The sequence below is a fragment of the Fukomys damarensis genome, unplaced genomic scaffold (assembly GCF_012274545.1).
Source record: "Fukomys damarensis isolate Sample0158 unplaced genomic scaffold, DMR_v1.0_HiC HiC_scaffold_15, whole genome shotgun sequence".
In the NCBI taxonomy this organism is placed as follows: domain Eukaryota; kingdom Metazoa; phylum Chordata; class Mammalia; order Rodentia; family Bathyergidae; genus Fukomys; species Fukomys damarensis.
The window spans coordinates 14,407,744-14,431,807 of NW_022900927.1; the positions used below are offsets into that span (position 1 = coordinate 14,407,744).

Here is a 24,064-nt window from a genome sequence, read left to right on the forward strand (position 1 = left end):
TAAAAAAAAAAAAAAAGAATCCCAAAATTCATTTGGAACCAGAAGAGACCTAGAATAACAAAAGCCATCCTAGGAAAGAAACACATGGCAGTGGGTATAATAATTCCCAATTTGAAACTATACTACAAAGTCACTGTGATAAAAACAGCATGGTACTGGCAAAGAAACTGGATCTGTGGATTCCACAGACTGGAAGATAGAGAAACAACTCCAGATTTACTCAGCTACCTCATCTTTGAGAAAGGAGCCAACCATCCTCACTGGAAGCAAGATGGCCTCTTTACTGAATGGTGTTGGAAAAACTGGATTTCAACCTGCCAAAGATTAAAACTAGCCCCTTATCTTTCACCATGCACTGAACTAAAATCCAAGTGGATTAAAGATATAAATATTAAGAAAGAGTCACTAAATTTTCTGGAAGATAAGTTAGGCAAAACTCTTGAAGACACTGGCTTAGGAAAAGACTTTATGAACAAATCTTCAGTAGCACAGGAACTAGCACAAAGAATCAACAACTGGGATCTCATCTTATTAAAAAGCTTCTGCACTGCACAAGAAACCATTAACAGAACTAAAAGACAACCTACAATGTGGGAAATAATTTTTTACCAGCTGCTCCTCAGACAAAGGACTATTATCTAGACTATATAAAGAACTCAAAAATACCAGCCCCCCAAATATAAAGACCCAATTCAAAAATGGGCATCTGAAATGAACAGACATTTCTAAGACAAATTAAAACCAAGTAAATATATGAAAAAATGTTCTACAACACTGGTCATTTGAGAGATGCAGATGAAAACAACACTGAGATTCCACCTCACCCCACAAAGAATGGTTGCTATCAAGAAATCAACCAATAACAAATGGTGGCAGGGTCGTGGGGAGAAAGGAACCCTTCTCTATTGTTGGTGGGAGTGCAGACTGGTGCAATCACTATGGAAATCAATATGGAGATACCTCAAAAAGCTGGGACTAGAGGTTCTATTTGACCCAGCCATCCCTCTGCTGGGTATCTTTCCAAAAGAATTAAAAGAATCATATCACAGTGATATATGCAAACCCATGTTTATAGTGGCAGTTTGTAATAGCTAAAACTTGGAAATAGCCCATTTGCCCATCAGTTGGAGACTGGATAAAGAAGATGTGGTTTTTCTATTAAAATGGAGTACTACTCAGCCATAAAGAATGGGAAATTAGAGTCATTCATAGGAAAATGGATGCATATTGAGGATATACTCTTAAGTGAAATAAATAAGCCACACATGTAAATACTGGTTTCTCTGGTATGAAAAACTATAATTGTACATAAGATCCTAATGGTTTAATTGGCAATGTGAAATGTGTACAATAGTTTTATTTAACTAAGCTTCAGGAGGGACTGTTTTGTAAAGCAAGGTGGGATAACTTGGTCTGTGCCAGCTTAGGTCTTGCACAGGGTGGGAGGCAGCATCACTGCTCCCCAGGTTAATGACAGCTCAAGAGAGCACTGCTTTTATTTTTTGCAGTCTCACCTTTGAGAAAGGTGAGAAATATTGTTTTAAATAAACGATATTCATACCAAGAGAGAGAGAGAGAATCACAGTTCCTCCTGCCACCCTACCTATGTGGTTCCTGTCACCAACCTACCCCGCCTTGTATGACCATGGACAGAAGTCAGGGCTGGGTTTGAATACCATGAAAAGCTGGCTTGAGTAGTTCCCACCACTATCTTTGTATAGCATTTGGGCATATACCACTGACTAGTTAGAAGACAAGAACCTTAGGCCCATCACCACTGCTGGAGATGTGCCAGAGGCCCTTGCCAGTAGCAGAACTAGTGTCAACAGTGTTGGAGGAAAGACCCATAGCCTGACTGGAGACACCATTCCTATAGTAGGAGTAGCCACATAGTGAGCTCCCTATCACCCACTGTAGCACAACCTCCTAAATTGCTAGAGTAACCTCTTTCTGCTTAGCCCAGAAAGACAATGGGTCTCTCCAACTCTGGCATAGTGCACAATGTAAGAAAAGTAATTACAGCCATAGGCATACTACACAATTGTACCAAACTGGAAATAAAGCTAAGAGTGCATAAGAAAATAACATTCAAAGTGCATCTTTAGAAGAAAATTTCATGCAAAGAAGGTGGCACAATAAAAGTGGTAGAGATATCTAATCCACCAGATGAACAAATGTCAATGTAGAAATATGAAAACAAGGAATGTCTCCATAAAAACTTAATAAATCACCAGAAACACATCCCGAAGACATGATATGAATGAAATGTCTAACAAAGAATTTAAAAGAATAATTATTAAAATCTCAGTAACAGTTAAATGAAATTAGGAAGAAAATGTAGGCTATAAAAGAGATATTTAGCAAAAACACACTCATTGTGAAAAATCACCAAAAGATCTTGGAAATTAAGAGCTCAATGAGTCAAATAAAAAATACACTTGATATCATCAGCATCAGAGTAAAAGTATTTGAACTTGAAGATAGGTCTTTACAAATATCCCTATGACGAGAGAAAGAGAAAAAAGAGAGGGACATTAAAAAGAATTCAAGACTTTTAAGACAGTATTAATAATATCTGCAAGTGCAAAGAAAATAGCAGAAAATGTCTCTATTAATCTTGCAAATAACGTGGACAGCCATGTACAGAAGGCTTATAGAATTTCAAATAGAAATGATCTGAAAAGATCTTCAAGAGTATTTCGAAGTCAAACTGTCAAAAACATAAAACAGAAAAACTTCTAAAATCAGCAACAGGAAAATGCTGAGTCACATTGCATTTAGGGTACAACATTGGGTTACAAATCCTCATCCCATAGTTCGTTCCTTTTTTTTTTTTTCTGTAGCAGGGATCGAACTAGGGACCTTGCACTCACAAGGCAGGCAGCAGAACTACTGATCTAAATCCCTTGTCCTCATCCTGTAATTTTCTAGTGTAAATCTATGCTTTTGTATAATAGTAACTGGTTGTGTTTCCCAGTAGATGCACCTGGAAGTCCTAAGAAGCAATTTTTGTTTACACCCATTTGGTAGGATGAATGTCAAGGTGTGTGCACAGGTGCCAAAGGGTCAAACTGGGATTTTTACTCACACAATATCCACAACAGGTTTCAAATATGTTTACCTGAGCATCATAGGGGGTAAAATACACCTATACCACTCTTCTATTACGTAAACATGTATTTTACCATAATGGAACGTGACTGTGGCTCACTGTAGCTGCATCTGAGGAAAGCAAAAATCCATCTATGCATTTACCCACTTGTCAGATGAATGGCAAGGTGTTTACAGGAGCTCCAAAGCAGCAAAGGAGAGTTTCTCCCATCAAAGGCTCATTGCTAAATTGCCCTGCGTTTAGGCTTTGTTTTTTTTGTTGTTGTTGTTGTTGTTTGTTTGTTTTTTCAGCTTTAATTGAGTTTATTGGTACATTTTAGGGATACAGTACAGTTACATTCATTGTTGGGATCTTGTACCTCCACATGACAAGTCTTGATTCTCACTTTTTCCCCTTACCCCTGCCCTCCCTTCATCCCCTCCTCCCCTCCCCATCTACAAACACTTTATTTTCATCTTTTCATTATCTCACATTTTTTCCTTTTCCCTTATTACCCTTCCCCTACCCATCCCACCTTCCCTACACCTTTAGGTCCTTTCTTCCCATTTCTAAATGTCAGTAATCTTATTAGGATCTTATGTATTATTGCAGATTATTCACACCAGGGAAACTATTCGGTATTTACACATGTGTGACTTATTAGGCTTTGTTTTTTTTTTAAAGAAGTTTTCCTTTGATTTTTCTGGTAAAAGTAACCCAACTCAGTACAACAGCATACACAAAACCAGATTTGCAAGTTTTGGAGGAGGTTGAAAGTGAATTATCAGGTTACTCATGCATGGATGATGAAGATGATAGTGACCCTAACCCTGGCCATGTGAGCCAAAGTTCCTGTGATGGTGAAATGGAGCAAGAATTGACTGACACAGACACAGGGAATGCAGACCTCCTTGAGGCAGATGACAAAAGAACATGAGTAAAAATTTCACTAGTCAAAATGGTACAAAATGGTAATGCAACAAAGTGGAATGATCCAATGTTAGAACTAGGTCTGAAAATATAATGAAGATATTGGCACGGGTAAAACCTATCATTCAATGTTGGAAATTGTAAAAGACAAAATGCTAAAAGATGTTGTGAAATACACAAATGCTTAAATACAAGTAAAACATTCCTTATACACCAACAACCATATTAAAAAATGTATTTATTACGACCCCTCACTAGCTGAACTGAAAGCATTCATAGGTCTGCTGTACTTAGCAGCACTTTGTCATGGTAATTGCAGGAATATAAAAGACTTATGGAAAAGCAGTGAGTCTGGTTTTGAGGTTCCTAGAATAACAATGACACTGAGGAGATCTGGTTTCCTTCAAAACTGCCCAAGGTTTGAAGACAAAACCACTTGTCAAGAAAGAAAAAGAAGTGATAATCTGACTGCTGTCCACTCACTGAGAGATATGTGGGTAACTGTCAAACAATTTACACACACGAGTACATGATTATTGAGCATCACTGCATTTCATGGTCACTGTAGCTTCAGGCAGTGTATGCGAAAAAAAACCATCAAAATACAGCATAAAAATTTATGCCCTTATAGATGTGAGGACATTATGCTTTCAATTTAGAAATTTATTCTGGAACTCAGCTACTATGTCCTCATTTGAATAGTAGTAAACTGAATGATATGAATAAACTCGTTGCTCCCATCTCCCAAACTAATTGGACTATAACATTTAATAACTGGTTTACCAGTTTCCAACTGATGTTACATTTGCTAACAGAGCATAAGTTGACCAGCACAGGAGTTATATGCAGGAACAAAGCAGAAATTCTAAATGAAGTGTTACAATTTCAAAACAGAATCATAAAGTACAATCTTGGGATTTCAGGAAGACATAACATTGGCCATGTACACGGCAAAGAAAAACAAATTGGTACTGATAATGTCAACATTGCACCATGATGAAAATATTGACAGGGAAATCTTGACAAAACAGAAGCTTGAGGAGGTAACTTTCGGCAACAAAACCAAAGGCAGAATAGATGTTGTTGATGATGTCACTCAAAACAGAAAGCATTGGCTGTGTTTCACTTGATCCTAAACGTGTGGCATAAATAGTTTGATAGTTTACAAAGAAATAACAAAGTGCAAAATGCCACAGAGAAATTTTCTTATAAGACTGAGACTGGAACTTATAAAAGATCATTTACAGCAGAGGAAAAACAAAATGTTTCTGCCCAGGGAATTACACACACACAAAAATATTACGAGCACACTGGTGAGCTGAAAGCTGCACAGGCATTGCAAAGACCCACTATGACAACAGGAAAGCCAAAAAGATGTCAACTGTGCCTTACAAGAAAGGAGAGGAAAACAAAACGTATACGCTATAAGTGTAAGTGACACTTGTATATAGAAGATTTCAGTTTTCATGTGTGAAGACTGCCTTGGGTGTGACAGTTGAAACAAAGATTATTTCTGTGGTAGACTTTGTATTTACATTGTAGCTCATCACATACACACAGGTTTTATTTCTGATGTTAAACCTTTAAGTTTTAAAAGCAAGCAAACAGCTGATATGAAAATGTTGGTATCTATTCTAAGCATTCATTATTTTTTTTTTTTTGTACCAAGGCTTGAACTCTGACCCTTGTGCTTGTGAGGCAGGCACTGGAACTACTGAGCTAAATCCCCAGCCCAACATTCATTACATATTTGATATTTTATTTTATTGCTATCTTATTTCCTTGCTAAGTGCACACTGTACACTATAGTAGGAAGCTCCTCACAAAACAGGAAGATGAAAGATTATAATAGGCTGCCATATAGGAAAAGAATGCTAAGTACATGTGCTGTCAGTGTGAAACGTGTGTGGAATACACAGGTGTCATGTGTGCAGACTGCCTTGGGTGTGACAATTGAAGCAGATTATTTTTGTTGTAGAATTCTATTGGTATTTTCATTGTTCACATAGGAATTTATTTCTGATGTTATCTTTTAGGCTTTGTAAGCAAGTACACAGCTGATATAAAAATGATGTTTAGTCTAAACACTTGATATATATTAAGAATTTAAGCTGGGTGTGGTGGCACATGCCTGTAATCCCAGCACTCGGGAGGCTGAGACAGGAGGATCTCTGTGAGTTCAAGACCAGCCTGGGCTACATAGTGAGTTCCAGGTCAGTCTCAACTACATAGTGAGACCCTGTCTTTAAAAAAAAAGAATTTAATACTTTATTTTACTGATATTTTTTGTTCCTGTTAATTATACATTGTATAATAATGAACAGCAGGATAAGCAAGATGTCAAGTATGTCCTACAAACAGGCCAGGAAAAAAAAAAACCACATATGATGTCAGGGTGAGCAATACATGAGTATGGAGCGTGCTTTTCTCATGTGTGTAGATTGCCTTAGGTGTGATAATTGAAGTAAAAATCTTTTGTAGAGTTCTATTGGAATTTTCATTTTAGTTCATGTAGGAATTTATTTCTGTTGGTTTTTTTTTGCACACAAAAAAACAGTTGATATTGAAAATTTGGATTATAAACACTTAATAGATATTAAAATTTAATACTTTATTTTTTGATATATTTTCCCTGTTAAGGACTCATTGTTCAATAAAACAAAATTCAAATTAATAATTCATCAATAGAAATATTCTAAAGAATAAAGATAGGTATTATACACCCATAGCACAATGTGGAAAAATGGCTATACACAGGCAGAAGATTGACGTCAAACCCATAACTCTCACCACGTACTAAAGAAAAATCAAAACGGACCACACATCTAAATATTAAAACAGAAACAAATTAACCTGCTGGAAGATTAAAATAAGTAAAACTCTGGAAGACATAGGCAAAGACAAAGATTTTTTAACAGAATCTCAGTTAAATAAGAAGTAACATCAAGAATCAACAAACTGGATCATCACAAATTAAAAAGCTTCTGCACTACAAAGGAAACAGAGTAAAGAAAGGCAAAGAGTTTTTGCCAACTATCCTTGAAAAGAGAACTGCTATCTAGAATATATGAAGAACTAAAAAAGAAAAAAACCCAAAAAAACTAGCCTTCCCCCAAATAAGAGCCATAATAAAAAAAAAATGGTCAAATGAAACAGACACTTTTCAGAAGTACAAATGGCCAATACATGAAAAAATATTCAACATCTCTGGTCATCAGAGGAACACAAATTCGAATGACACAAAGCCATATATTTCTCTAGAAGAGATGGCTTTTATCATGACATCAAATAACAAATGCTGGCCAAGTTGCAGGGAAAAAAGAAGCCCTCCTTCCCACTGTTTATTTAACAGTGGAAATTTACCTTAGTACAACTACTGCAGAAATCAGTATGGAGATTCCTCAAAAGTCTAAAATACAAATTCCAAGCAACCCAGTTATTCCCCTTCTCAGTATCTTCACAAAAGACTAAAATACATCATATTACAGTGATACATGAATATCCATATTTATAACAACAGAACTCACAATAGCTAAATCTTGGAAATGGTCTATAGCACATGAAAAGGTAAATAAAATGTGGTATTTATACACAGCAATGTATTACTCTGCAAAAAAGGATAAACTTGAGTCATTTGTAGGAAAATGGATACACCTTGAAACCATAATGATAAGTGAAATAAATCAGTCAAGTAAGCTTAAAAATTGCATGGTTTCTCTTATATAAAAATCCCAAACTACAAATAAATAAAGAGCAAAATAAAAGATAATAGGAAAGAAAGATAGATCTTTTGCAAATGGGACAGGGACCAACAGATTGTGGAGCAGAGGGGAGGAGAGAACATAACTGAATTAAATGTGTAACAACTTTCACAATGAATGTAATGATGTACTGCAAACATGTACTTATAAAAATAAAACTTACAGAAAGAATTGGTTCTTTAAAAGGGTAAGATACATAAACCCTTAGCCAACATTACCAAAGGAAGAAAAGGGCCACACAAAGAAATTAAAAACAAAAATGGCAAGGCAAGGAGATTTACCTCAGTGGCACTTCACCTGCCTCACAAGCACAAGGTCCTGAGTTCGATCCCTGGCACTAGAAAAAAAACGGGGGGGGGGATCACAACAGACACTGCCAAAATCCAAAAACTACATAAAAAATCTATATTCAAATAAAGTGGACAATCCATAAGAAATAGAAAACCTCCTAGATACATATGAATAACCAAAACTGAACCAAGATGATACAAACAGGAAATGAAACTGATGCAATAATAAAAAAATTTCACCCCTAAGGAAAGCTGAGAACTTGATGGACTTGTTTTCCTTGCCAAATTTTACAGGAACATCAAGAAAGAATTAATGATAATTCTCAGCCAAGTTTTTCATGAAAGTGAAAGGAAAAAACACTACCACATTTACTGCTTGAAGCTAGCAATACTCTGATACCAAAACCACCCAAGGACTTAACAAAGAAAATGAAAACTACAGACCAATTTCCTTAATAAACATACTTGTAAAAATCCTTAATTAGATTCTTGCAAACAGAATATAACAAATTTTTAAAAATCATGCATCACGACCATGTTGGTTCCATCCCAAGGATGCATGCAAAGTTCAACATATGTAAAACAGTAATTTTAATACACCCCATAAGTAGAATCATGGATTAAAATCACATGATAATCTCAACAGATGCAGAAAAAGTGTGACAAAATCCAATATTGATTTGTTATTCATTAAAAAACCTTAACAAAAAATTAAAAAATTAAAAAATGACTTTCCTGTAGAGCATTAAAATTCATTCAGAGTAAAACCACTGCCAATGTATACTAAATGAAGAAAAAAACTGAAAGAATTCCCTCTACAATCAGGAACAGACAAGAGTTTCCACTCTCATCACTCCGGCTCAATAAAGAATTCAACACTTCAGCCAGATAAAGTAGGTGAGGGAAAGAAAGAAGGAGTTTGAATAGGAAAGGAAGAATTAAAATTATCTTTACTTGCAAATTATATGAACCCATAAATTCCACCAAAATACTCTTGGAACTAATATATTCAGCAAATGGTAGGATGCAAAATAAAACATATGCACACACACACAAAATAGCACTCCTATACACCAAAACTGAAACTACTAAGAAAGCAGGTAAACAATTCCATTTACAATAGCTTAAAAAAACCCTAAGAATTAATGAAGGGAGAGAAAGATCTCTATAATGAAAACTACCCTGCTCTGAAAAAAGGGGGAGTAGGACACTAGAAAATGGAAAGAACAGAGGACTTCTGGGAAGATGGTAGAACAGTAAACAAACAAATCATCCTCTCCAAGATTCAGAATTCAGACATAGAAAATAATAACTGGGAGAAGAAAACGAGGAGGAAATAAAGAACTTGGACCCAGGAAGGATCTGGGGGAAAGTTGCAATCTGTAGAGAAACAGAGACAGAATATAAAGTTGCTAAAAGAAAGGCGATCTGCACTTTGCCTCCAGTTCCTGGTTTCCGACTTATGAGTAAGTAAGGCCAAATCTACAAGAAATGTAGTTTTAAAATAGGTGTCTCCAAAAGCCTTCAGAAAGAAATAGCAGTGGTGCACACTGGTGAATGCTGTGAGCTGCAGCAGCTGATGACTGACTCCAGCCCCAGCACCTGTCATATTTCTTGAAGTAGCTGATAGTGCCACAGGATGGCGTCATACTTCTACACTGAGGGTGTAAGGGTCAGCCACAGGAGATATCCACGCTTAAGAAGCCATGGTCAATTTGGCAAGAGATACCCAGAGTATTTTAAGAGTTACCCAGAGCATTTTAAGCTAAATGACGAAAGCCCTGTTTTCATAGCCAGTAGCCAACCTCACCCCTGAATCTCTATGAATCTGGAAGCTCCAGAGTTGGTAACCCTGCCCTAACTCTACTGCCTGCTTGCTGGAGACACACCTGAACTCTGACTGTCCTCTGTGCCAGTGAGAGCAGGACACATCTTATACTCAAAACTATACACAGAAAATAACCACATGTTTGAAATCACAGAGAAATACTTTTTTTTCTTTTGGTTTTTGTTCATTTGGTTGGTATTTTCACATTTTTTTCTTTGTTATTGCTTTTTTAAGTGTGAACAGTGGGTTTAGGTTTTGTTTTTTTTTATTTGTTTGGGTGATTTTGTTATTTTTTTCTCTCCTTTCCTTCCTTTTCTTCTTCTCCAGTGTCCTGGAATTTAGAAACCTTCCTTCATCCCCTGCCTTGCTTTTTGAATCTGTTTCTCTTTTTCTATTTTTTCTGCTTCTTCCTTTTAGTTTTTCCCCTAAGCATTTCTCTTGTTATTTTCTGTATATATTTTTTCTCACTTATCTACTCTTTCTTGTCAGTTTTTTAAATCTTACCTTTACCTAATTCTATAGATATTTTCCTACCCTCAATAAACCTTTTGTACCATTTTTCCTCTGCTTCTTCTAGTTTCATAGAGTTTAAGATTTTAAGGGCCAGGGACTTAGCTCAGTGGTTCCGGCACCTGCCTCGCAAGTGCAAGGACCCAAGTTTGATCTCTGGTACCAAAAAAGAAAAAAAAAAGATTTCAAAGTTTTTCTCTTGCATTCCCTGACTCCCAAATCTTAATATTTAATAGTATAACATAAAGCTTTATCTTTTGAATCCTAACTCTGCAAATTACTGTTGAATTGTTTTCTACCATCAGCAAAGATACAGTTCTCCCATTTAGTACATATTAGCTATAAGTTCCCCCATAGGTTACCTTAATGCTTACATCATAATTGCTGACTTTCTCTAAGATTAAGACTGGTACATAATTGGTTTCTATGGTATGTTAATATGCATAATTTGTCTTGGGTGATACCACTGTAGTTTGACATTAACAGTTGCTATCACTCTGTAAGTTAATGCTCAGATAACCTTTGTGACACTGACAATGCCAGAGACCTTGTACATTCCCAGAGACCGTGGATGTGGGCCTTCTGACACTGTATCTTTGCCACTCGAAATGACCAAGGTGGTTGGATCCTGGCAAACGATTATACTTAACTATGCCCAAAGTACATCACTGAAAAGAAACTAGAGAGGCCACTATACTGGCAACAAAATCTTTAGACCATAAGCATCCACAAACCTCAGCACAAAACAAAACAAACAAAAACAATAGACGCATGAGAAGAAAAAGCAACAAAATGTTTCCCAAAACTCCCAATTCCCCAGAGGCAAATCAGGGGGGTACTAAAGGGCAGAATAACATAAGCTGAAAAAATTGAAAGGATTGCAGAGGAAGTTAGAAAGTTTCTCAAAGAAATATGTAGCAGGATAAGAGAAGATACAGCCAAACAGATAATGGAAGTAATAACCAAAAGATGCAGGAGCTTTCAGAAAACACTAATAAAAAGCTACATGAACTAAACAAAACATGCTCACTTTACCAAAGAATTCGAATTCATAAAAGGTTTCAATCAGAAATACGAGATTAAAAATCATGCTGAAAATGTGAGCAGAAGAACCGACCAATGTGAGAAAATCTCAGATCTAGAAGACAATGATACGATCAAAGACCAAATACTTAAAGACACCTTAAAAACAGTAGGAAAGCATAAAAATGGACCCAAAGCCGGTTTGATGATACAAAAAAGACTAATCTAAGAAGAATCAGAGTAAGTAAAAAAACAGATAACACAAATGGCATTAAAAAAACCAACCTATTCATAAAAATAATGTCAGAAAATGTCCCCCAAATAAGGAAAGAAATAAACATACAGATAAGTGAGGATTATAGAACCCCAAATAGCTATGACAGAAAGAGACTCCAAGTCCCCACGCCATATTATACTCAGATGTCTACCACAGGGATACAATTTTAAAAGCTGCTGGAGAAAATCAATGATCACACATAGAGGTAAACTGATAAAAATCACTGCAGACTTTTCTACACAAACTTTAAAGGCTGGGAAGGCTTTGAGTGATATGCTTTAAGCCCTAAAAGAAACAACAGACTTCCAGCCCTGTCTGATGTATCTGATAAAATGTTCCTTTAAAGTTAATGGATATGTAAGGTATTTCTAGGACAAGGAGCACCTCAGAAATTCATGACTGTGAACCCAACTTAAAAAAAAAAATTAAAGGTATTCTAGAAAGAGACAATGAAACTAACAACGTCAATATATCAAAAAGAATTAATGTTCCTGGTGGGATGAGCAACCAAGCAAAACTAGAAAAAAAAATGAGGTACAGGCAAACAGGAAAGTAATGGAATGAAAAGAAAACTCAAAACCACTCAGTAATAACTTTCAATGTGAATGGTCTTGATTACACAATCAAAAGACATAGTCTGGTAGAACAGATCAAGGAACAACACTAGTAATATGGAGTATACAAGAAATGTATTTAATCCAAAAACATGCCCAATGATTAAAAATCAAAGGATAAAAAACAATATTCCATGCAATGGGAAGCCTGAAAAGGCAGCAGTTCCTATCCTAATTTCAGACAAAGTGGCTTTCAAGCCAAAACTGATCAGAAGAGACAAAAGAACGTCATTACATATCGGTGATATATACACACCAAACATACACACATGAACATGAAAAATCAGATGAACAGCAATACAATTTTAAGTGGGGCTCTCAATACTCCATTGTCATAAAGGGTCAGATCAAGTAGGGGAAAAAAATCAACAAAGAAATATCAAAGCTGAACCAAACCCTCAAACAAAATATAGAGTGTTCCACTCAACCATGGAGTACACATTCTTCTCAGCAGCCCACAGGACTATCTCCAAAATAGACTACATACTGTCCCATAGAGCATGCTTTAGTAAATGGAAAAGAACTGAAATTATCCCATGCATATTATCAGACCACACTGCAGTGAGTCTAGAAATCAATGCAAAAGACACCACCAAAACTATGTAAACACAGGTACATTAAATAATACTCCCTGAAATAATCAAATGGTCACAGATTAAAGTAAAGAAGAAATTAGAAATTTTTTACAAGTAGATGAAAATGCCAGTACAAAATAAAAGAAACTATGAGACACAAAGAAAGCAGCCATAAGAGCGAAGTTTTTAGCAATGAATTCCCACATTAGAAAAACAGAACACACTCAAATAAATAACATACAGATGCTCCTTAAGTTCCTAGAAAAACAAGTCTAATCCAAACTCAAAGCTAGTACAAGGAAGGAACCCATCTTTATAAGGATAGAAATTAATAAAATTAAACTAAAAGTTCAAAGAATCCATGAATCAAAGTGCTGATTATTTGAAAGAAACAAAACAGACAAAACCTCAACCAATCTGATTTAAAAAGGAAAGACTCAAATCCATGTAATTAGCAATGAAAAAGGAGAAGTCACAACAGATCTGCTGAAATCCAGATTACTGGTAACAACTTTGAGAACCTGTACTCTAATCAAATGGAAAACTCATAAGAAATGGATAAATTTCTCCATACAAATGAATGACCAAAGCTGAACCAAGAAAATATAAAACATTTAAATAAGGAGTTATTGGTCAGTGAAATCAAATAAGTAGTAAAACAAAAACAAAAACAAACTACCAATTAAAAAAGCAAAGTTTCAATGGATTCACTGCCAAATTCTTTAAGACCTTTAGAAAAGATTTAATACCAATACTTCTCAAATTCTTTAATGAAAGCAAAAGGGAAGCAAGTCTTCCAAAATCATTCCTGTGAGCAAGCATTATCCTGATTCCAAAGCCAGTAAAGGAGCAAACCAAAAAAGAAAACTAAAGACCAATCTCTTTAATGATCATAGATGTAAAAATCCTCAATAAGATACTTGCAAACAGAATGCACCAAATCATCAAAAAGATCATCCATCATGATCAAGTAGGATTCATTCCAGGGATGCAAGGATACAGGGGGTTTAACATATGCAAATCAATAAATGAAATTCACAAATAGAAGCAAGAACAGAAAAACATATGATCATCTCAATAAGCACAGAAAAAGCATTTGACAAAATTCAGCATCCATGCTTAATTAAAAAAAAAAGCCAGTAGGAATAGAAGGTCTTTATCTTAACCTGATAAAAGCTATCTAGGACAAACCAATGGCCACCATCACACTTAGCAGAGAAAAGCTAAAAGCTTTCCCTCTAAAATCAGTAACAAGCATATCATCTGCTATCACCATTTTTTGTCAAAATAGTTCTCAAAATACAAGCTACAGCAATTAGACAAGAGAAAGAAATAAAAGGGATATGACTAAGGAAAGAAGTTAAATTACATTATCTACAGGTGATATGATCTTCTACATAGAAGACCCTAAAAACTCAACCAAAAGACTCCTAGAACTAATAACCAAATTCACTAGTGCAGCAGGATATAAAGTCAACACTCAAAAATCAATAGCATTCCAATATGCCAATAACAATTTCACTGAGAGGGAAATTAGGGAAACAATATCTTTTACAATAGCATCAAGAAAAATGAAATACTTAGGAATTAAACTAACCAAAGTGAAAAACTTCAAAAAAAAATTATAATACTTTGAAAATGGAGATTAGAGTAGATACCAGAAAATGGAAAGGTACCCTGTTTCTGGATAGGCAGACCCAATATAGTTAAAATGACCATACTTCCAAAACTGTTATACAAATTTAAGTAATCCCCCTCAAAATACCAGTAACAATTCTTAAAGAACTGGAGAAAGTAATCCTAATTTTTACGTGGAACCTGAAGAGACCTAGAATAGCAAAAGCAATTCTGGGAACTAGGGCAAGGAAGGGGGCATCAAAATCCTGGACCCCAAGTTACACTAAAAAGCTACAGTCATACAAACAGCATGATATTGGGAAATAAAACCAGACTTGTAGATAAGTGGAACAGAATAGAAGATACAGAAACAACTCCAGCCATTCAGCTATGCAATCTTGGACAAAGGGGCCAAGTCTCTTCACTGGAGGAAAGAAAGCCTCTACCCAATGATGGCTTGGAAACCTGGCTATCCACATGCTGAAGGTTGAACTTAGACCCATACCTCTCACCATGCTCTAAATTAAAATCAAAATGGATCAAAGAGCTCAACATAATCACAGAAATCATCTGCTACAAGACAAAACTGGTAGAATTACCAGACATAGGTGTAAACAAAGACTTTTTGAATGTTGCACAAGAAATAATACCAAGAGTCAAAGACGAGATCATATTAAAGCTTTTGTACATAAAAAGAAACCACCAACAAAATGAAGAGAAAAATCAGTTTAAAAATTTGCCAGCTACTTCTCAAGACACAGGACTACCATCTAGAATTAATAAGGAACTCAAAAAAAATCAGAACCCACAAATTTAAAGACCCAATTAAAAAATGAGCATATGAAATAAACACTTACAGATGAAGTACAAACTGCCGATAAATACATTTAAAAAGCTCAGTACTGTTGGCCATTGGAGAAATACAAAGTAAAACAACATTAAGAATGGCTGGGGATTTAGCGCAGTAGTGCTGCCGCCTCCCTAGCAAGTACAAGGTCCTGAGTTCAATCCCTGGTATTAAAAAAAAAAAAAATCAAGATTCCATCTCACCCCCGAAAGAACAGCTATCATCAAGAGGTCAACCAATAACAAATGCTGGTGAGACTCTGGGGAGAAAGGAATCCTTCCTCATTATTGGTGGGAGTATAAACTGATATACTAGCTATACAAATCAGTACAGAGATTCCTCAACAAACTAAAAATAAAAATTCCATTTGAACCAGCTATCCCTCTTTCAGGTATCTTCTTAAGAGAGTGAAAAACATTATACCACAGTGATTGATATATTTATATTTACAGCACCACAATTCATACTAGCTAAATCTTGGAAACAGCCGGTATGTCCATCAATACAAATGAACAGATAAAGGAAATGTGGTATTTAGTATGCTACAAGTTAGAAAAAGAAGATAAAACATGCTGGGAGTGGTGGCACAGACCTGTAATCCCAGCACTAGGGAGGCTGAGGCAGGAGGATCATCATGAGTTCAAAGCCAACCTGGGCTACATAGTGAGTTCAAGGCTAATATGAACTCCATAGAGAGGAGACCAGCCTCAAAAAAAACCTTTTTTTAAAGATTAATTTAAGGAATTTGTAGGAAAATGGATGTCCCTTGAGACCAATAACAATAAGTGAAGCAAATCAGATACACAAAACTGAACATCACAGTCTCTCATATGAAAAAGTTAATATACACAGTATGCAATAAAAGATAATAGAAAAAAAAGAAAGGAAAATAGTTATTGTATTCTAGGGAAGTTCTGCTGTTGGTTTCTGTTTGCACTCCAATATGGTGTGACAGCTCAATTTGCACAATTTCCATTATTGTGCATGTGGTAAGGTCTTTTTTGTTGCTATAAGCATAGTCTATTTTGAATTTAAAAATTGATTAATTTTCAGAATGAGAAAATATATGAAGGTAGAGAAAAGCTCGGCAGTTGCCTAGATTGGGAAATGCTAGCTACTAGGTCGTCGTAGTTTGTCAAAGCATCCTGTGCTCACAGGTGCTTTTCACAGGTGGCTGGGATGTAGGGTACGTGAATATGGATTAAAGTTGTATGATAACTAAATGAGCCCACTGGTTGGTTTAGGATAATCCTAGGTTAATAATGGGAAGGCCCACCTCTAGGTGTTGGCGGTACCAACTAATAGGCTCAACCCTGAATGGAATGAGAGAGAAAGGGAGGCTCTAAACTGCTTCTTCAGTGCCTCCTGCCTGCCCTACCATGGACTATTTCTCTTCTGCTATACCCTCTATCATACGTCCCTTCCTTAGAGCCAGCTGCCTAAGGACTAACACCTCTACTGTGAACTAAAACAAATCTTTCTTCCTTTAACTTTGGGTGTCGCGCATTTTATCCCAGCAACAAGAAAAGTTAAATGAAAGAGACTTTGCTCTGAAGAGCTGGGTTGTTGCTGTGAGTACCTGACCATATGGTTCAGCAGCCTTTGGAACTGGCTTTTAGGAAGAGTTTGAAAAGATTTGGAGTGACCGGTTAGAGAAGCATCCCTAGAATTTTGGGAGCCGAGACTGATGGGAGATTCTGGCTGGAGCTTAGAAGACCAGAATCTTGACGGCAATGCAGCTGGAAAAAGACCAGGCTCAACAGGTATCAGCTGGAAACAAGGGCTGTATTGGTAGTTGTATTCCAAAACGTATGTGCTATGTTCGAGCAGAAAATGTGTCTTCCTTTTGCCCATGTCCACAGACATTGCAGGAAATTGAGAATAAGGGCAGTGGACTAATGGATCTGGTGGACGAAATTTCAAGTCAGTATAATGTGGAGTCAGTGCATAGCTACTCTTAGGGGCTTTTAGCTAGCCCTACCTTAAGAATCAAAAATAAATAGCCCAGCAAAATGGGCTAAAAACTGAATTTCTCAGTTTTGTCAGAAACGAAACTTCATTAAAGTTATGGCCTGCAAGGAAGGAGCAGAGGAGAACTTGGCTAAGAAGGAACAGGACAACAGAAAAGATAGCCTGAAGACATGACAAAAACCAAAAGGGCACTACCCTTTGCAGCCTCAAAATTGCAAAGGTGAAATGCTTTGCTTTGAGAAGAGAACCTCAGAGCACCATGTCCCAGAAGGGTAGCCCTAGAGAATTTGTTTCTCTACAATGACTTCCTAGTGGGGCTCAGCAATCCAGGAACTCAACCCCTTCAGCCTAAACAGAAGCGTAGATATTGTTTGGTCTGGAAGCAGACCTGTGCATCACCTACATGGTGCTGGGCTTAGGTGCACACAGACTGCAAGCGCTCTGTGGTCAGGCAGGCTTCCACCTAGATTTCAGGAGAACTGGAAGGCCAAGCAGTGCACCCCTGAGGGCAGTGTGGGAAGCTGTGTGGGAAGCTGAAGGTGCAGTGGAGACCTCAGGAAGATTCCGAAACTAGGAAAATGGATTGCCTGAGGAAAGCTGCGAGGATTGAGTAAAGCTGCCCAAGAGATAAGTGACACAAACCACCAGCAGTGCCATGAAGTGGGGCCACTCAAGCCCTGTGGAATTCACATCTTTCCAGACTTCACCAGATGACACAGAACTATGAGATTTAATGTTTACTCTGCTGGATTTTGGTCTCGCTTTGGTCCAGTTCCTTTCCATCCCCTATTTGTACATATTGGAATGGGACTGTATATTTTGTGCAACTGTACGTTGACAGTGTTTAGCTTTCTTTATATTTTTAAGGGGCTGGCAGCTAAGAGTTTCCTTAAATCTTAGAGGATAATTTGAACTTGGGACTTTTCCGCAATGCTGAAATTGATGACTTTACCAACTCTCAGAGATGGAGCAGAAGCCTTCTGCATAAAGAAATGCACATGAGTCTTTTGGAGACTAGGGCCAGAATGTTATGGCTTTTATCTACATGTCCCCCCAAAGCCTCATACACTCATAGATAAGGATTTTCAGAGGTGGCTGAATTTAGGGTGTGTGAATATGGATTAAGGGTGTGTGGTAACTAAATGAGTCTACGGATTGGTTTAGCTTTCGTTCCACCCTGGGTGTGGGTGGCACCCACTAATAGATTTGTACTTTGAATGGAATAAAAGAGAAAGGAAGGCTCCACACTGTTTCTTCACTGCCTACTGCCTGCCCTGCCATGGACTCTGCCATATCCTCTGCCATGCCTCCCTGCCTTGGAGCTAGCTGCCTATGGATAGAAACCTCTACAAATTGTTGGTTTAAATACAACTTTCTCTTTTAACTTTGGGTGTTGGGTACATTGTCCCAGCAAGAAGAAAAGTAATACATGGATAAAGTCTTTCATTCTGGGATAACAAAAATGATGATGGTCCTGGTTGTACAACTCTTGTCAATTTGCTAAAATCTACCAAATCATAAAGTTTGTAAACTGAATTGTATGCAAAGTTTAGTTCAATAAAGCTAGTTTTCATTCTTTAAAAAATGGAAAATATTCCCTATTCCTGGATAGGCAGAAGTAATACCATGAAAATGGCCATATTATTAAAAATTCTGTAAATTTAGGGCAATTCATATCAAAATAGTATCGGCTTTTTTCACAGAAGCAGAAAAATATTATTCTACAGTTTATATGGAACAGAAGAGACCCAAGAGAGATAAAGCAACCCTAGAATAAAAGAGTAAAACACAAAGCGCTATAATCCCAGACTCCACAAAGCCACACTAGTAAAAACAGCACAATACCAAAAAAAAAGACATGTTGATTAATAGAACAGAATATAGGATGCAGAAATAAACCGAAGTAGCTTCAACCATCTGATTTTTGAAAAAGGGGCCAGTAATATAGGCTAAAGAAACAATAGTCCCTTTAACAAATGGTGCTGGGACAACTGGTTATCCACATACAGAACAAAGATTTCATCCATTTTTCTCTGTACTAAAAATAAATCAAATGAATATACAAATCTTCTGGGAGAAAAAAAAATTGGTAAGACTCTTAAAGACATAGGCATAGGCAAGGATTTCCTAAACAGAACCCCACTGCACAAAGACTAACACCAAAAATCAACAAATGCGATTATATGAAATTAAAACGCTTCCACACGGCCAAATAAATCACCTCCAGAGTAAAAAGAGAAACTTACACAATGAAAACAAAAACAAAAACAAAAAAACAACCCAACAACAACAACATTTTTTTCAAACTACTCCTCAGGGCAGAGGACTAATACCCAAAATACAAAAAGAGCTTTAAAAACCCTTCCAAATAAAAGACTCAATCAAAAAATGGACGACTGAAATGAACAGACACGTCATTGAAGAAGTACAAATGGTTGATACATGAAAAAAATTGCAAATCAAAACAATATTGAAATTCTACCTTACTCTAGTAAAAATGGCTTTATGTAGTACTAAAAAAACAACAAATGTTGCTTATGTTGTAGAAAAAGGAAACCCTTCTAAATTGGTGGTGGGACTATAAACTAGTATAACCACTATGGAAAGTAGCACAGAGATTCTTCATAAAAATAAAAATTCCATTTGACCCAGCTATACCTCTTGTGGGTACCCATGCTTTTGGCAGCAAAACTCAAAATAGCTCAATCACAGAAGTGGCCTATGTGCCCATCAACAGATGAAGTGATAAAAGTGGAGTACTACTCCACCATAAAAAACAATAAACCAAGCAGGATAATGGATAGATCTTGACATCACAATATTAAGTGAAACATATCAGTCACAGAAGGTTAAATATCACATGATTTCTCTAATATGAGAGACCCAAATATAAATAATTTTAAGAGCAAACTAAAACAACCATTTTAAGAAACATGAGGGTAGCTTCTGTAGATATGGGAAGATGATCTGGGGAAGAAGGCAGAGGGGAAGACAGATGGTCAGGGGGTAAAAATGATAAAGATACAATACGTGTATGATTCAATCTCTAAAGATGAATTTAATCAGTATGTATCATAAATATATACTATGAATGTTTTAATAGATTTAAAAAGCAGTACTAAAAGGAACCTTTAGCAATAAGTGCTTACACCTAAAAAAAAAGGGCAGATTTCAAATAAACAGCCTAATAATACATGCCAAAGATTTAGAAAATAACAAACCAAGTCTAAATCAATAGTAGAGGATCAATTCTAAAGTTCAGAGAAGAAATGAATAAAATACAGACAAATAATATAAAAGATCAATGAAATAGTTTTTTGAGAAGATCAACAAAATCAACTAACCTAAGAAAGACCTAAATGAAATTACAGTTGGAGAAACACACAACTGATGCCACAACATTACAAAGAATCGTCAGGAAGTATTATGAAAGAATGATACACACACAAATTGGAAAACCAGAGAATATGGGGAAATGTCTGGATATGATCTACCAAAATTGGATCATGAAGATATAATCTGAAAGAGTTTCCTCCGAAACAGAAAAAGATAAGGGTGTTTACTCTCACCCCCCCACCTTATTCAAAATCATACTAGAAGTTTCAGCTGGAGTAATTAACACAGACAGTAATAAAAGGAATACAAATAGGAAGAGAAGAAGTGTAATTATCCTTTGCATATGATCTAATTCTATATACAGGAAAACCCAAAGACCTCAAAAAAGACTGTGAACTGATAAAATCAATAAAGTAACAAGATAAAAAAATCAACATAAAAGTAGCTTCTTTATAAACAGTAATAAAACTGCTGAGAAAGAATGAAAGCAGTCCTGTCCATAACAGTCACCAAAAATAAATAATAAAATGCTTGGGAATAAATGTAAGCAAGGAAAAAACCTCTTATAATGAAAATTATAAAATACTGATAGCTGGGCATGGGGGCAAATGCCTGTAATCCCAGCACTCGGGAGGCTGAGGCAGAAGGATCACTGTGAGTTAGAGACCAGCCCAGGTTACATAGTGAGTTCCAGGTCAGTCTCAACTAGTGAGACCCTGTCTCAAAAAAACAAAATAAATAAATAAATAAATAAATAAATAAATAAATAAATAAATAAATAAATGCATACATACTGATAAAAATTGAGGACATAGAAAGATGTAAAATCTTCCATGTTCTTGGACTAGAAATATTAATACTATTAAAATGTCCAAACTACAGAAAAAAATCTAAAGATTCAATGTGATTTCCATCAAAATAAAAATGACATTCTTTAAGAATTAGAAAAAAACACCCTAAAATTCATATAGAAACAAAAAAGATCCCAAATTTTTAAAGTAATCCTGAGCAAAGAGAACAAAGCTGGAATCATCACAATACCTGAGTGCAAGACATACTACTCTTCCCCTTTGTGCCTTTCTTCCTATTTCACATTATCTATTATACATATTCAAAGGAGAAGGGGAAGTGAGAAGGGTAGGGGAAAGGAAAGAGGGGAATGGAATTAATATGAGAAAATGAAAAAAATGGAAACAAATCTTTGTAAATAGGGAGGGGTGGAGAGGTTGAAGGGAGGGCAGGGGAATGGGGGAAAAATAAGAATCAAGATATATTATGTAAAGATACAAATCTCCAGTGATGAATGTCATTATATTGCATACCTAAAATGTACCAATAAAATTAATTTTAAGAAAAGATACTGCAGAGCCACAGCAACCAAAACAACATGGTATTAGCATTAAAATAGAAACAGCCCAGTTGGACAGAACAGAGATCCCAGAAATGAACACATTCATCTACATCCACCTAATCAAAGGGAGCAAAATCACAATGGAGTAGGAATAGCCTTTTCTGTAAATGGTGCTAGGAAAACTGTATACCTACATGTAGAGGATCAAAATCTGACTATCTCTCACTTTGTACAAAAATCACTTTAAGATGAATCAAAGACCTAAATGGATGATGTGAAACTAAATGTAGAAGAAAACATATGGGAAATACTCCAAGATATTAGTATAGGCAATGATTTTCTGGGTAAGACCCCAGAAGCATAGGAAATAACATCATATAAATGGCATTAAAGCAAACTAATAAGTTTCTGTGCAGCAAGGAAACAGAAGACAAGAAACAACCTAAAGAATGGGAAAATGTTTGCCAACTATTCATCTGACAAAGGGCTAATATCCACGACATATAAGGAACTCTTATACTTCCAATTAAAGAACAGCCAAATGATCTGACCAGGCATTTCTCCAAAGAAGAAGAAATGGCGAACAAATATAAAAGTGTTGACTATCATTAGCCATTGGGGCAATGCAAATCAAAACTATATTGAGATACTATCTCAGCCCAGTTTCTGGCTATTTTTCAAAAAATAACAAATGCTGCAAGGATAAATAAAAAAGTTACTATTAGTGTGAATACACATTTGCACAGACATTATGGAGAACTATATAGAGGTTCCGCAAAAAACAAAAAACAAAAAAAACTAAAGTAGTCCTGCCATATGATCAACTATCCCACTTTTGAGAATTTACCTAAAGGAAATGAAATCAGTATACCGAAGAGATCTCTGCATATCCATGTTTGCCGCAGCACTATTCACAGTGGCTAAGATAAATGTGAAGAAACTGTTCTACCTATGTGCAGTGAGTTATTATTCAGCCATAAAAAATGAAATCTTGTCATTTGCCGCAGAATGTACCTAACTGAAAAATATTAGGTTAAGTGAGAAAAGCCAGGCACAGACAAATAACAAATAGAAAGCTAGTAAGTCGGAAGGAGAATATTGATTACTCCAGACTGGAAATGGTGTCAGCTGGGGAGGGTGAAAAATGGAAGGCTGGATTTGATTAACAACACACTTGCACAGAAATATCACACTGAATTCCATTAATCTGTACAATTAACGTTTTAAGAGAAACGTAAAAAAGTTACTTATTTTAACTAATTTAGTGATTGTTTTCTGGAAATATTACTTTGGTCTGTTTATACTTCTAATGAAAAATGTCTGTGTCCCCTAAAATCAAATTAGTAATTCAGAGTACAGAATGCTATCCATCTTTATTTCCCTCAGCATCTTTGCTTACTTGTTTGATTGTTCAAACAGTGTTCCAAAGTTTGCTACTTCATGTGGTGAACTGAGAACGTCTGGACATTCACTTAACTTGGAAACCAAGGAATCAGAACAGTCAACATTACTGAGCTGAAAAAAATATGAAGGAAAATGTCAAAATAGCAAATGTACATGCATACAATAACTGATTTATCAAAATTGTCATTTAAGTGAACTATATCTATATTTAAGTGTACTTTTAGTCTGAAAGAAATCTTAGCCCTATTGAAAACATAAAACTTTTCTAACAATGAACTGTTGTCAATATCTGAATGACTGTTAAACAGAGAAAATAAAGTGAAGTATTTTGTCAGTATAAAAAAGGTTACAAAAAACAAAAAGCATCCAGAACACTATGATCTTGAGTTAGAATATCTCTGACAGAATAGTTTGTTTCAAGGTAACTGTTTCAAGGAAACTTATCTCAGTTCTTCCACTTACTAAGTAATTTTAGACCACTACATTAACCTTTCTGAGTATCCATGTCACTCAGTGCAAAATGGGGACAGTATGTAAAGACAATGGTAACCAGTTGAGCATCCATTTTTGTTTTGTTTTTGGGGTTTTTTTTTAGACAGGGTCTCATTATGCAGTTGAGACTGACCTGGAACTCACTGT

The 24,064-nt window shown here is 35.9% G+C and overlaps 1 protein-coding gene across 6 annotated transcripts in view; it reads right to left on the reverse strand.

Annotated features, from left to right (window-relative positions):
* The window catches only part of CUNH12orf40 (chromosome unknown C12orf40 homolog), a 75,994-nt gene that overhangs the window by 30,910 nt on the left and 21,020 nt on the right, over nt 1–24,064 (reverse strand). For all 6 annotated transcript variants that reach the window (XM_010615427.3, XM_033763598.1, XM_033763594.1 and 3 more), the window contains one exon: nt 23,421–23,536. In XM_010615427.3, coding sequence (XP_010613729.1) covers nt 23,421–23,536 — 116 coding nt within the window. The remainder of the gene's footprint in view (nt 1–23,420; nt 23,537–24,064) is intronic.